Source organism: Paramisgurnus dabryanus, chromosome 12 (genome assembly GCF_030506205.2).
Source record: "Paramisgurnus dabryanus chromosome 12, PD_genome_1.1, whole genome shotgun sequence".
Classification (NCBI taxonomy): domain Eukaryota; kingdom Metazoa; phylum Chordata; class Actinopteri; order Cypriniformes; family Cobitidae; genus Paramisgurnus; species Paramisgurnus dabryanus.
The window spans coordinates 13,298,410-13,313,451 of NC_133348.1; the positions used below are offsets into that span (position 1 = coordinate 13,298,410).

General features: G+C 35.9%; 2 protein-coding genes across 5 annotated transcripts; both read right to left on the reverse strand.

Moving 5' to 3' along the window:
• Window positions 1–321: 321 nt before the first annotated feature.
• On the reverse strand, window positions 322–7,569 carry prrx1b (paired related homeobox 1b). Of its 3 annotated transcripts, none has more exons than XM_065268336.2 (5): window positions 6,712–7,569; window positions 4,052–4,227; window positions 2,379–2,560; window positions 1,630–1,695; window positions 322–1,211 (listed from the first exon to the last, which is right to left on the reverse strand). In XM_065268336.2, the coding sequence occupies exons 1-5, from the start codon at window positions 6,956–6,958 to the stop codon at window positions 1,076–1,078; spliced, it is 807 nt and encodes a 268-aa protein (XP_065124408.1). In that variant the 5' UTR covers window positions 6,959–7,569; the 3' UTR covers window positions 322–1,075. The 3 variants fall into 3 exon arrangements, with proteins under 3 accessions (XP_065124408.1, XP_065124407.1, XP_065124405.1); XM_065268335.2 differs by having other exon boundaries at window positions 1,634–1,695; window positions 6,712–7,567; XM_065268333.2 differs by lacking the exon at window positions 1,630–1,695 and having other exon boundaries at window positions 6,712–7,568.
• Window positions 7,570–11,399: 3,830 nt separating this feature from the next.
• gorab (golgin, rab6-interacting) lies at window positions 11,400–14,840 on the reverse strand. 2 transcript variants are annotated; one of them, XM_065268306.2, is made up of 5 exons: window positions 14,615–14,840; window positions 13,579–13,915; window positions 12,784–12,885; window positions 12,544–12,684; window positions 11,400–12,400 (listed from the first exon to the last, which is right to left on the reverse strand). In XM_065268306.2, the coding sequence occupies exons 1-5, from the start codon at window positions 14,676–14,678 to the stop codon at window positions 12,010–12,012; spliced, it is 1,035 nt and encodes a 344-aa protein (XP_065124378.1). In that variant the 5' UTR covers window positions 14,679–14,840; the 3' UTR covers window positions 11,400–12,009. The 2 variants fall into 2 exon arrangements, with proteins under 2 accessions (XP_065124378.1, XP_073667497.1); XM_073811396.1 differs by lacking the exon at window positions 14,615–14,840 and having other exon boundaries at window positions 13,575–13,714.
• Between the last annotated feature and the right edge of the window lie 202 nt (window positions 14,841–15,042).

The window sequence follows — 15,042 nt, forward strand, 5'->3', positions numbered from 1 at the left end:
TGTCATTTTATGTAACAAAAAGTTGTTCTAACCCCAAAAATAAAATAAAAAAGAGAAACCAATACATAAAACAACAAAAAAAGATGCACTGTTTTAAGTAAACAGGAAGGTCTGGCGTATCGTATGCACGCCAAATTGGAATTTGGGTTATGTATTGCACAAGTTTTCACACTTCATGCTTTTTATACAGATTTCCATGAGACTGGGTTGGTATTTACTCTGTTGCCTGCAACAGTTTCTCAAGTGTTATATTCAGCAAAATGACAGAAACAAAGTTGTAAGTCTTTAAATGCAGAATTCAACACACTATCATAAGATAAATTGCTCAAAAATGTTTTATTACTATATGGTTTCAAAATATAAGAAAAATAGGTTTAAAAAAAAATTCAACACCTACTGAACAGAAGTGTACTGTGAGCAGATACATGGGTCATCATGGGGAACATCATTTTACCGTAAACAGTGGTGTAATATTTAAGAAATTACATTAAAAGATGTTGCAATCCGGCCCCAGATCTTTCTTTGGAAGTGATGCCTTTAAACATAGGCTATGAAGTCCACAAATGTGTCTTTATTTCCAGAGCAAATTTCTGATTGCTTATTTTGCCAAATCTCTGCATTTAACATGCACACACAGGTGTTATTTAAACCGGTCAATGGCGAACGTCAGTCCTTCGTTGTTTGCCATAAAAGTTTCTTTACTTTTCATCCAGTTGACCCAAAAATGAAGCCAGAAAAGAACAAAGAAGAACAGCTTACAGTATCCAGGCTCTCTCTCTGCTACTTCGTACTGATTTAGTGGAGCCCTGTTTATTGACTTGTTCTCCAAGGAGCGGACCTTTTGCAGTCTTTACAGTCTCCAGATCAGTCTTTGAAACATACCTTCATCTGTGACGAAGCCAAATGAAAGGGATGACAATGCCATTCCATTGTTGTGGGAGGGGGTGAAAGGTCATATCCATTATGCCCTGACAGTGCAGAACAGAAGGCCAAAAAAATCTCTAATAACTCATCCATGTCCACTGAGATCTTCTCATTGCTTCTCTTCGTCCCTTCTTCTACCTCTTTTTCAAGTTTAGTTGATGGTGGGCACCTGATTGAGGCTGTATTCTTTGGCTTTCAGTCTCAGGTTAGCAATACTGCTGGCCATGTTCATTCCCTGGGTGGAAGTGGCGTTGGCACAAGCGGGTGGTGAGTAGGTTGCCATGGTGCTGAAAGGAAGATAAGAAACAGATAGCTAACGTTAACATTGGGAAAATGTTTATTTAAGTTAAGTTAAATATTATGCTAAACTGCCTGTGAAATCCAGGTTATAGATTCATAATCTAATAATGAGATTATCATTGATTTCATATTGGTTTTAATCTTTGACATGAACTCACTCAATCTTAAAGATATTAAGTTTATTATGTTCTGTACATTATGTAGGATGATTTTATATGGAAAACAGCTGGGTTTTCACAGACTGGGTCACATATGTATATCACAAATTTAGCCCCAAATCTAATCCCTAATCTTTTTTTGGCTAAACTCAAATAACAAAACATGACTGTTTGCTTCAACTGAATCCAAAAATAATGCAAATCTCCTATTTAATGAACATCTTTCAAATAGAAATGTAAAAAGTACTTGCTTTCTGTGGGCAGCATTTTCTGTGGCATTCGCATTGGCCCTCCCTCCGGCCTTGGGTACCAGCTTAAGAATATATATATAAATAGTTATTAATGCTCCAAATATACTGCATAAAAAAGTAAATGCATAATATGTGCACAGTAATGTGTTAGGTGTGCCTTAGAATTGTGTAAGCTTGTTTTATTGGCACGGTTGTCAAACGAATAACCAGAAAACGTTCCCAATTGAGTTGCGTATTTCGGCTGCTGGGAAAAAGTATTTGGCCGGAGCAGAAGGGTTAGTTACTCTATACGCCTTTTAAGAATAAAGATTACTGTAAATCACAACCAGACACAAAAAATTCTGCCCAATAGACTTTTTCCTCTGCTAGTCAGTGTGTATCCTATGACCCAAAGGTCACTGGGGTCACGAGCGGATTTGATATGGTTTGTTTTCAAATTATCACTTCATCGTGAGGGGCTCGGCCCTCCATGTTTTCTACAGAGAGTAACGGAAAAAGGGGTAACGTACGCCTGTGCTAGCTTAGAATACATATATGCAATTTTAGTTTAATATGTCTCTGACTTCACCAAAATCACAGTTTATAATGAGCTGTCTTAAAGAAAATAAATTTGGAAAGCTGAAGAAGATGAAGTCAGGGTACAGCAAGATCTTACTAGATGTGGGAAAAACAGAGAGCTGTTATGGTTCGAACTGCTTGATGCATACAGAAAGGAAATTAAATGAGAAAGGGTACTGAGGATTACCTGTACGGAGCTGTACTCCCCCAGGAAAGGTAGTCGTTGGGACGGGGTGCGGGGCGGGGGACTATAGGCTGCTCCACGGCTGTCACGTCTCCCGAGTAGGATTTCAGAAGTGAAGCGTTCTTACTGGCCAGCATCGCCCGCTCATTACGTCGAAACTTTGCACGTCTGTTTTGAAACCACACCTAAACCCGAAATGATATGATATGGTGGTTACACTTTATATAATTCGCACTGTGATGAAAGACAAATTGTACGGTAAAGCAGATTGTTAGAGTTAAGACGTGGCTGGTATAGTGTTGCCTGTTTTAAAAACAAAAAGTAAATGATATATACAAAGTTTTGACTACAAAATTTCTGTTTTTGGGTTTGTGACCATATGATTATACGTGGTATGCTTTCTTATTATTGTTACTTATGGTGGTGGTTTACAGAAATGCTTTTTTCATGCATTTACATGCTTAATGTTAAACCACAACGTCTAAAAAGTCAACATGCAAGTTCATGAAAATAGGAGAAATGATAATAAATGTGAACACACTGCATTTTAGCCCTTGATATTGATGTCACTTTGGACGCTTCATCAGTGTTAATTCAAAGTGTGCGCGCCCATTTACATTTTGGGGTCAAGACCCAAGGCACACCATATCAGAACCTCCACATAATTTGCCGTGCTTGTTTCAAATCCAGCCTCTGGCACACAGGTGCGCACCTGTTTGCAAAAGAAACATCAGAGGCCGGCAAATAAAATAAGGCCGGTTGTGAAACATGGTTTAAGACAGAGCCGGGAGCCCAGATCTCATAGCTTTGGCTGCAGCACCGGGTCTGGTGGAGGCACAGTGTCCGGTTACGCAGCGCCTCAGGAATGAGCTCTGAGTCTCTTTTATCCAGCGTTTCTGTATCGCTCCCTTTCTGGGACACATTAATTGCAGATGTCTTGTTCTCTTTCTCCTTCTCCATTCTCTTGATCTATAAACGGGAATAATCCCGTTTCTACAAAAACATTCTCATTACAGGAAAATGTGGAGACTGGCTGCATGTGCCTATAGCACATATGTGCTGAGAGGCAGAGTGATCGGCTGAGGTTTTTTAAACACTGATGATGGGGATGATGACGAGGGTGAGACTGGTATAAAAAGCTTTAGTGTGCTGACAGTGATTGGTGCACCGTCTACTGAAACATTGTCATTTTCTTAATGTAGTATACATATGAGTCCATGCAGTCATTATTATTAAATAATATCTATTACTAATTATTGCTAAATACTCAAGTTAATGTATTCTCTAATCAACCCTAAACTAATCCATTTTGATCCATTTTGACAAACTTCACTTATATACTGTAGATCTAGCACAGTGGTTCCCAAACTTTTTCAGCGTGTGGCCCCCCTTGTGTACGGTGCATTCCTTTGCGGCCCCCCAAAGAAAATTTGTGACAAAAACTGTTCTAAAACTCAACATAAACATTAAATTATACAAAAAAGTAGTGCTTTTGGTTAGTAGCCTTATTTTTTTAGGTTTTATCATACAGAATTCATGATAAATTAATGTATTTCATAAAATGTCATAAAACTGGGGCCCCCGTGGCACCATCTCGCGGCCCCCAGTTTGAAAACCACTGATCTAGCGGACTATACTGTATCAGTGACCAATAGATGTGGGCATGTGGCTGTTACCTGAACTCTAGCCTCAGTGAGATTGACCCTGCGTGCCAGGTCCTCTCTAACAAAGGCATCGGGGTAGTGTGTCCGCTCAAACACTCGCTCCAGAGCCTGCAGCTGGCTGCTGTTGAACGTGGTTCTGTTTCTTCGTTGTTTCCTCTTCTTCTTCTCTTCTGAGTTAAGCTGCTCATCTGGTAAAGCACAGACACACATTTAGTTATCCAGGGTTATCTCAGGCTTATCTTTGACTTATCTTGGTTTTGAAGAAGCAGCTGTACCTTTCAGTTAACACTTTGAAGTACTGTTTATTGTCAATTAAGGGGAGTTTATGGGGTTCACTATATGCATTATTATTGTTAACATTGTTTCCATTTCTTCTGCTATTGCTGTTGCACACAAAAAATCAGAAAAAAATGGAAAAATGAATAAAATACCACAGCAACTTTGGCTGTTTTTAATTTTTATTAACATTTTATGTATTTAATATCACCAGCAAAATAAGTTGCAAGGAACCATTAATGAATAAACTATTTACGATTTTTTGTATGGTTTTTAATTTATCATGAAAAACAACATTTGCCTATAAATACCTTTATAAAAAGAATTAACAAAACAAAGCAATAGACAAAATGATCCCAGTTATTAAAGATGCGGTTATTACTGTACAGAGCATCTAAGAATCATTTATTAATAGCCCTAGATGATCCTCACTCTACTTATTTTTAATTATTAGCTTTTTTGAAATTCAAATTGCTTTTGACAAAAACAGAATTTTTGCTATTGCTATTGACATATAATGTACAAGTTTAGTGATCAGAAGTGACCTGACAGTGACTTTCTGTAGTCTAACTAATGGATAGCACATAGCAAAACTATCTGTCTTCTACTACTTTTGACAACATCAACAGGCATGTTTTCAAGAAATGCCTGAAAAGTCCTATCACAGTAGTCTTACTTTACAGCCAAAAGCCCATAAGTTACTTAGGCTCTCATGAGACATGATAATCACCTAACTGACAGCACACACAAACTAGTCCACACACAAACCCATTTATATTCCAATTTTAAAATAATTGTTTATCAATTTAATTCTGCCTTATGTCAAATTCTACATACCTGACAGTAGACCCACAATGCACATTTTAACCCTAACAGGAGCAATTAAGCCTTTTTCGAGGTGCCATCCCTTTGCGTTTTACATAACCGTAGTAAAGCATGATGAAAATGTAACTTTGGCTTAGGCGTGTATCAGTTTGGGGTGCTCAGGCAATTTCATCTTATTAGAAAGATTGTTAAATGGCGGCATTTTATTGGTCTGAGTCACCAGATTGTAAAGGTCAGTTTAATTACTTTTTAAACTTCCTGTTTGCTACAATTAAATGAGAACTCAAGCTGTTGAATAAGACAGTATGCTTGTTATTGTCAACACCTTTGTGTATAAATTAATAAGAAAACAATATAACACTTCACATTATCTAATCTGTTCTGTCATGTTTTTATTATAATTACCTTGTATTTGTAAATTACTACTTTTTTTTACCATTTATTCCAATATTTTCATTTCTGTTGCTTTCGCCTACCAACGACGATCTGTTCACATTTTCGGAAGTTACTTATTGTTGTCCCTACAAACAAATTAGTATAAGGTAATTTGAAAACCACACACACCACACCTGTATTTTATTTATATATTGAGTTAACAGTTTATCTGCGTTAATATGAGTCGTACCTTACTAAACTAAAGTATTTATGCTTCTACATAGGCGCGGTCTGTAGTATCGTGTCAAACAATGTAGTAATATGGATTATTTTTTCTTAGGACATTAGAACCTGATAATATTTTAAGAATAAATACATTTTTAAAAACACTAGAAAACCCAGGGAGGTGTACTTTTAACTTTCCGAAACTAATACTGGCAAAACAACGACAATTTACAAGCCAAACTATTGATTTGTTACAATGAAAAGAGAGAACCACAGGTAAATAAATTAAATTCATTTATGTGTAATTTCTTTTGACAGAGCCATAATAAAATATTCCTCATGTAAAATACATTCTAAGCTTAAATGATTGTAAAATAAACAATCAAATAATTAGGTAAAAGAAACAATCGCATGGAAAACACGATCTATGTTAATAGACCGAAGTTGATACTTCAATATAATTGCTGATTTACGTCCTCCTGATGCAGAATAATGAGGACAAATTATGTGTTTAAAGGAACAGAAATTGTCTATTTTATCGCTTTATATCGTTTATATTTCCAACATAATTAAATAAAAAATGATGGTGATTGTAATTTATATTTTATACGAAAGTTGTTTAAATGTTATGCTAATTTTTTTATAATGAAATAATTTGAGGAAAATCGTTTTTAAGAGGAAGTTCGTCGCACAAATGCTAATAAGAATTCAATACAATTAGTTGACGGTGTAAACTTTTGATCCCGTTTAAATAAACTGATTATTGGCTAGAATGTCAAAATAAAAGTTATGTGTAAACATTTCTCTTTTGCTCAATTTCTTTGCATTGCTAGTTATTCCTATCTACCTATCTATCTATCTATCTATCTATCTATCTATCTATCTATCTATCTATCTATCTATCTATCTATCTATCTATCTATCTATCTATCTATCTATCTATCTATCTATCCTGCTAATCCAACACTTACTTTCCTGCTGCGTTGTGTCACTGCCGCTGGTTAAACCGGGGGATTCCAGCATAGTCCTGCCCGTGTCTCCCACACTTTCGTCCGTCTGAGACCCGACCATTTCCCTGGCCTCCTCTAGATCCAACAGGTGGCTCACCGAGAAGTTCTTTTTGGCCTGCAGGTTTTCCAGATTGACTGTAATGGGACTCTCCAGTCTACTGGATATGGTTGCTTGTCTGTCCATTACATGTGCATAGCTAGAAGTCATGACGCAAATGCGATACAGAAGAAAAAACGGTGCCGCGGTAGGCTATCAGGTTAACCAAGCTGGTCCTCCTTGCATATATTTGAAGACAAAATCATATGAAACAGCGCCTCCAAAACGGGGGGATTTAGTTGACTGTGCTCAATATAACAGCTAGTTTGAAGAAAATTGCTCCCACGGATGATCCAGGTGTCAGCGTTTCAACCCAGTCTACAAATTTGTTTAACTTAATGTAGCTGTGAATACCAAGAAGCGTGTTGCGTCCTTTCGCTCATAGCCATAGGATATTTGCACTTCTGCAAAGCACAGTTTGTTCAGCACTGTGTATCAAAAAGGAAACCTCCTCGAGCTCCACGGAGTTGTTGACTGAGTGCGGATCCAGAAATGCTGATGCCTTACAGATGCATGTGTGTAAAGGCGAAAGGAGGCAGGACACTCCACCGCCTTCCCGATGCTGTTGGCTGTCTCCTCTTCTCCACGCCGTTCACTATTCAGTCATGCACACGCATGCACGGGAAGGCACGTTCTGGCACTTCAAACGGTGCGCGCACTGGCACGCAGTGGAGTGGATTGTAAATGAGAATTCGAGACCTCTGGGAGAGAAGATGAAGCTGAAAGGCTCTCTTAATTACGTGGCAAAAGACTTTGTGCTGTCTTTGACGTTTAACAGTCCCCCTCCCTCCCATCACACGAATGTTAACCCTCCCCAATCTCTGAACCCCACATATCTGTCACCGATTAGGTTTTCACTCAACAAAACTGACGTTAAACAATTTTAAAAATGTTTATAGTTAGTCAGTGGTGGCACAAATAAATTTGTAGAGCTGTTACAGAAGTCGTCAACTGTTGAGATGATCGATTAGTTGAAGTTATTCGTTCGTCATGTGACCTTAAAGATATTGCGCATGGAAATTATAGTTTACATTTAATAAATTATAAAGAAATAAAAGAAATGTACATCAATTCTAAAAGGCACATTAGAAAACCGTTGTCAATTTAGTTCAATTTTATTTCCATAGCGCTTTTACCCATTTTACATTTTAGCGAAGCAGCTTTAGTAGCCTACTATAAAAATAGGCTTATATATAAAGAATACATGCAAAATATAAGCAATAGCCAAATGTTGCATTTTAAGGATGAAGGCAAACAAAGATAACTAATGCACATTCATTTGTGAAGAGGGTTTGTTAAAGAAATAAGCAGGAAGCTTATATGTTATCTGTAAAATAAATAAAAACTCATTGCAATAGTGGCTGGGCAGAGAGTTATAAGTGAGGGCTTTAACAAGGTAGAAATGTCCATGTTTTTCGATGGCAAGAGTCTATAGGCTCCTCACTGCAGACATCCCGTAGCTTCCAAGTCCAGATCTGGGAAAAGAACACTTGATGCCATCAAAGGGAAACGGATTTAAACCAGATGTGCTGCTTTCGTTCTTTCCATGTATTTAATTAAGTCGCTGTTGGGATGGAGTAGACCTTTTTCATCATTATAGTTTTCCCTCCACATTCCCTAGCTCCTCTAAAAGCGACTTCTCTAAAGGCCTTCTGCTGGGGTAGAGGATCGCGCAATAGGAGACAGTCTGTAAAACTGATCGTTTTTCAACCAGAAAAACTTTTTCATCCAATTGTCAAATTCCTCTCACATATGCCCATCTTCGTTTGAGCTTAGACGTGCTACGAGGTTTATTTGTTTATGGCCAAAAAATCCATACTTTTGGATTTTTCATGATGGATTTTAGGTAGAGTGCTTCTAAATATTTATATATTTTTAGAAAATTTAGTTTGGACTCGAAATAATTTTCCTGGAGTCATTTTCTTACATAGCCTACATCACATACATTTTTCTTTTCAAACGAATTTTATTTAAAACGGAAAGCACATAATGGACATTTTCAATAAAACGAATCTACATCAAGGGCGTGTAAAAATATAAAGCTGATTACAAAGAAAAGTGTGATTTTTTTAAAATATATTTCTTAAAAGTTTTTTATAAGATGCCTCTATAGATAATGTATATAAAGTTAATTTAAAACATAACTCTAGTGTTTTTGACTGACATGGCGTTTTGATATGCACAACAATCCATACGTCTGTGAATTACAACAGAGACGCTACACTTATACTTACATGCATTTGCACCCACAGAATTAAAATGGAAAACAATGACCGCTCGCGAATTAAAAAATGTGTGTAATCCGTTCGTTTAAATTGCTATTTTCAATGACATAACAGACAAAAAAATTAAAATACACCGAGCAATTTTGTGAAAACGATAAGTTAATAAAACTTAGCGGGTCAAAGGAAATACGACTTGCTATTTAGGCCTATAATATCGAATCAAGCAATGTCGCATCAGGGTAAATTAATTAAAATGCTAACTTTATTTTAATATGACATATTTACGGCTTACTAATATTAAATTTAAAGCTCAAGTGTGACAAAGGCTTCTTTCTGCAAATAGTTTTTCAGCAGGCTCAAATTATGGATTATTAAAAAAATACACTAGATGTGGCGCATTATTTTTCAGTGATGATTGTCCTCGAGTATAATGGCAACAGTTGATAAAAGTTGATTTTCTATTGCTCATGACGCCATAATATGAAATGTAGAATTTAGTAGATGACTTGTTATGAGAAATCAGAGCATATGTAGTTTGATGATCTGAAGCTGGAGCACAGGAGGAGGCGCTTTCGGGAAATAAAAGCGGACCTATTTTACAGTAGTCTCATCAGCACCAGGGGTTAAGGGGCAGCACGAGCGCTCTTAATAGTGTTTAACACCGTCCTGATGACAGATTTAGTCGACTGAATACAGAGAGCACTGTTAAAGAAAGGCTTTTTGATAAATCACTTGTTTATTAATATAGGCTAAGCTACAATAACAAAAATGAGTTGGTGTGAGTGTCAGGAATGTTCTGTTCATTTGTCAAATAATTTAGTTTAGTGCAGTATAACATGAGCACGGATTTTATGTAGCCTAAGCTATGTTTTTTGTTATTGTTTTTAAGCATTGTAAAGTTAAGAGGCGTTCCAGTTGTGATTTCAGCCTCTATATAATTTATTTTTGCGCAAATATTTTTTTGTGTTGTTGGCATTTTGTTTAATAAACAACTGTTATTACATCACATTAAAGATAACGATTTGCTGTTGAGTTTAAATGTGTAACAATTCTGCCAATTGTTAAATAGGTTTTATTTATAGGTTAAGGCGCCTGATGAACAAACGAAAATTACTTCTAACGAACTTTTATAATTTTCTAATTAACCTTAATAAATTATCTTCTTTTAATAAATACTGAAAGTGAACCGAGACGTCTTCGCAAATTTTTCTTTTTGTTCCGTCCATATGAGCGTTGTGAATAAAAAAATGAACAACCGGACTTGACAGAAAGCAACATTTTTTTAATAAAAGCTGCTGTTCTCTCGGGTAAAGAGGCCTTTTCTGCGTGTCTTGAAAGATGCACAGACCTCTAAAAAAAATGAGTTCTTTTAATGCATGAATCTTTCGTTTCCTATATTTCTTTCATTTGTTTTGTCACACCTGCCTTTAAAAATATTTTTTTATTTTTCTATTGTTTGTCCTTTAACTATATCAAACATCATTTTGATTTTCAAATACACTCTTAGAACGAATGTGTTAAAAACAACACATTAGTGTTGATTAAAGAATCCACCCATCTCTGTGTTATTATTGAAACAACACATTTTGTGTTACTTTTAACACAACATGTGTTATATTTTAACACAAAATCAACACAAAATGACACATAATGTGTTAAAATTACACATAATGTGTTAAAAGCTTACCGCACAATGATGTGTAAAAAATTAACACACCCTTTCTAAGAGTGTAAGTAATGTAAAAACGAATTTAATGAGGTGTGTTATCCGATTATATTCAATACTTTAATAAATGTGGCAGTGTTTTCGCAATAAGAGGTTTTGTCGGAAAAAACGACTGAACAACGATTCCTGGTGATCTTTCTGAAATGTCTTCACTTCAATAAATCACTGTTAAAAGTTTGAAGTGGTTTTAAGGAGCACTTAAAGCAGTCAATTGACATTTAAAGAGAGGTTTATGACTTTTCTCAAATATTTTGATAAACCGCAATGTCTACCTGTAAATTCTTAACATAAAATATAAATTAAATTTCATCAGTAAATAAATGGATTATTTTACAAATAACCTAATGAATGCACTGTCATTCAATATAAAGTTTTACAAGCAAAATTTTACACATTTTCATTGACGCTTTAAAAAATTTAAATAATTAACTAATTTAAATTTGTATTATACTTTATATGCACTATAATACAAACACTCATAGGCTACAAATAACTGGATAAAGAAAACCTAGATAAGGTTCGACATTAAGCCAAAAACAAAGGTATCATAACATAACCCATTCAATAGTGTTAACAAAAGGTATAAATAACATACACAAGATCTATTTTAGAATAACATTTAATAGCCGCTGATTTACTAACATTTGGATAGTTATTTTACATTTGCAGCTGAATCATTATTTCTCTATTTACTTGTGCAATGTTATGCGAAACAGCAAATTTCCACCAGACCATTTGCCAACACCCCATATAAATTAATGTTACAGTTATGGAAAAGTCTTAAAGTTAACAGTACAGTATACCATATGGTATTTATAGTGTCATAAAGGACATTTTTTAATTAAAAGATTCCTAACCCATTTTCTTAATACAAGACAGGTCAAATAATAAAACAACTGACAATCAGGAAACAGTATCCACTAAAGCCTTCTCATTACTTTTGAGTTTAGCAGAGCATCACCACTATGAAGCCAAGAACATTTTAGTGTCATTTGGTAATGTAATCAGGAATCTGCCTTACGGCATCAGGGAATTTAATCCTGACACCAGACTGAGACTGACACGGTGTCTTCTCCCAAAATGTCAACATTTCAATCACAGATGCAGCCCTGTTGCTTTGTTCAACTTTCTCACAATGAGAAAAATTCTAAAGCCAATAACAAGTGTTTTGTTAACCATCATGAAGCTTCCATTATAAAGATGATTGTGGGCTAGCTTGGCCCATCTGTAGAAACATCTGTTGCTCTGATCTCTTGATTGTCTTGACTGATCTTTGGCTCTGTAATGGAACCGTCTTTACTCAAACTTGAACCATCCACCTCTGTGCAGCCCTTCATGCCTTCTGTAAGATTATTTTCAGAAATAGACTGCAAGTTGTCTGTGCTCTCCTTGTTCTCTTTTTCTGTTTCTTCTGGGTTGGGGACTTCCTCAGCATTGAGCTCCAGCTGAAGCATCAGCTCTTCCAGTTTGCGGGCCTTGCGTAGCTCATTCTGCTGGATGATCGCACAGAGATGCTCGGTGAGCTGCTCCTTTACCTCAGTCTTCTTGTGCAAATCCAACTTAGCAGCAACATACTCAGCTTCTGCCTTCTCAAAACGCTTCCTGTCGATGATAAGACATTGGAAGAAAGAGGAGGGTTAGAAGCATACATTTTTTTACTACACAGGTGCTTCCTACAAGGCAATGCAAGTGGAACTGCCGATTACCTGACTCAAAGACTGAAAAAGTGACAAAGAAATGAATACCATGCCAAGGAATAGTCCATGCTGGATTCCTCTATCAGTTTTCTCAGAATCCCAATATCATTGGACACAGAATCATCCAGTGCCTGAAGTTCCCTCTGGATCTTTTTCAGTTTCACAGCTTCAGCCTGTGTCTGTTTGGACCTGGAAAATAAGAGTTTATTTTATCTATAAAGCTCACAACAACTTTGTAAATGTATACAAAATACGTGACTTTTGATCATAACCATGAAATAATCATACTTTTCAGCAATGGTCTTTGTAAGGAAAGCTTTTCTCTTTTTATTTTTCTCTTCCATTATCCGTTGTTCCCACTGAAACTGCTCCAGACGACTCTTCTCCCGCCTGTTATAAGAATAGTTTGGTAAAGTATTACATTAAAGGGACATTCCACTTTTTTTAAATTATGCTCATTTTCCAGCTCCCCTAGAGTTAAACATTTGATTCTTACCATTTTGGAATCCAGCTGATCTCCGGGTCTGTCGCAAGCACTTTTAGCATAGCTTAGCATAATCTATTGAATCTGATTAGACCATTAGCATCGCGCTAAAAAATAACCAAAGAGTTTCGATATTTTTCTTATTTAAAACTTGACTCTTCTGTAGTTACATCGTGTAATAAGACGGACGGAAAATTAAAAGCTGCGATAGATAGATGAGACAGATATGGCCCCTTGGTTACTTTCAATAGCAGATAACTATTTTCGGTTAGTGCGTTATATCATCAGGGGAGCTGGAAAATGAGCATATTTAAAAAAAGGGGAATCCCTTTAAAATTTAAATATCACATTACATCAAACTAAATAACAACATACTGTCATCTACACAGTAACATAAACAGTTCTGTACAGTTTTGTATATAATTGCTTGATATTTTGCAACTGTTAATGTGAAGCGTTACATTTAAACATTATTATAATTATTAATATAAATATTCTTAAACACTATTAACCCAGTTAACCAACCATTGTTGGTTTTATTATTCATTATCAGCACATTATATTTGGGCCATGTCTGCAGAAGAAATAAACTTACTAACAATTCCACTTCCTGTTTGTCAAGTTCCTTGATAGCGACTGTTGGTTGTGCCTGCGCAACTGCTTCTGGTTCTTCTGGCTCATGCTTAACTAGTTCCTGCTTAACCAGTTCCGACTCCATCACTTTGGATTGCTCTGGAGATTTAAGAGGAGCAGGGTGACTGATAGAAGGTGGATCCGGGGGCTTGGTAAGCTGTTGTTCAGGTGGTAAAGACCCGACGTCCTCCTTTTGTTTGGCGGCCATCTGCAGAGCCTTCTCCCGCTGCAGCTGCTGTCTGCTCCGGTTAGTTGGGGCGAGTCTGCGCCCACGACCTAACGTGGCAGCCACAGTCTGGTTTGCTGAATAAAGCACAGACATGTCAGGACTGCTTTGTCCAAAAAAATTAGCTCCTAATGTAGCATTTTTGGCATTAAATTAGTTCCACAAGTAAGATCTATGCTAAAAAGAAGTAAACGTTAGTGTATTAGAAATACGATTGAAGTACATGAAGTATAAAACAAGTATACTTCTACATGTTGTGCTTTATTTAAAGAGTATTTAATATGTACTTTTTAAACGTATACTTTTTGTGTATGCACAAAATGTACTTAAACACAACTATAATTTGTGCTGCACTGCCTTTTTAAGTGTATTTCCATTAAAATGGCGATACAATGCAATAGTACTGTAAGGGTGCTTAATAATTGCTCATGAATCTTGATTTTCAGTAGTGCATTTTAGTGCACTTGAAGTTTAAAAAAGTTGTTCCATTTTAGTATACTATTTACACTTTAAGTGTAGTCAAATAGATGTTAAGTTGAAGTTAATACATAATTGAATACCCTTAACTATACTTAGATTTGACGAAAATAGTACAAAATGTAGAAAATATACTTAGTACACTTTTTAAAGTATATTTTTAATAAAATATTTTTTACCTGTGAATATTTTTCAAATATTAATGCACGAAATGGCAATCATTATAGTTACATGTTTATTTTGTTGCAGACCACACAATTTAAAAGCAGTTTATGTGAAGTGTCAACGTTTATACTTACGATGATCGGAGTTCTGCTGCATTCTTCGCAGCTCGTCTTCTGAAAATCCAGCCCATGCCGCCATTTTCCATAATCTATGACAGCCTATATAACTACATTTCAAATCGGACTTGTCAAATGTAAAAATATATATAACTAAAAGCGTATTTCTTCAACATAAAGTTGCGGAAATTAACTTCTGGGTTTCATCTTGCCGCCATGTTTGTGTGTACTGCCACGTTCAAGACCCAAAAAGGACCCCCTTTTCCGCGTGTGTCCTCGCATTTTGCCTGTTTGGACTTATTGCCAAAAGTCTTTTGGCGAATTTCTCAGTGTGAATATAAATGTGTAAAGATGATAGAAAATAATAAAATAAATAAATATGGTTAAAAATTCTTTATTTTCTTGTCAGACTTGCGGGGTTTAACCCACCCCCTTGATTTTTTTTT

What these genes read in the sequence shown, in the direction of transcription:
- prrx1b (XM_065268336.2), bottom strand. Translation starts at nt 6,958, where the DNA reads ATGACTTCTAGCTATGCACATGTAATGGACAGACAAGCAACCATATCC. An exon ending in TCACTGAGGCTAGAGTTCAG is followed by an intron (nt 2,561 to 4,051) that starts GTAACAGCCACA and finishes TTTCGGGTTTAG; the next exon opens with GTGTGGTTTCAAAACAGACG. An exon ending in GGGAGTACAGCTCCGTACAG is followed by an intron (nt 1,696 to 2,378) that starts GTAATCCTCAGT and finishes TATATTCTTAAG; the next exon opens with CTGGTACCCAAGGCCGGAGG.
- gorab (XM_065268306.2), bottom strand. Translation starts at nt 14,678, where the DNA reads ATGGCGGCATGGGCTGGATTTTCAGAAGACGAGCTGCGAAGAATGCAG. An exon ending in GCAGCAGAACTCCGATCATC is followed by an intron (nt 13,916 to 14,614) that starts GTAAGTATAAAC and finishes TGCTTTATTCAG; the next exon opens with CAAACCAGACTGTGGCTGCC. An exon ending in ACAAAGACCATTGCTGAAAA is followed by an intron (nt 12,685 to 12,783) that starts GTATGATTATTT and finishes CTTATTTTCCAG; the next exon opens with GTCCAAACAGACACAGGCTG.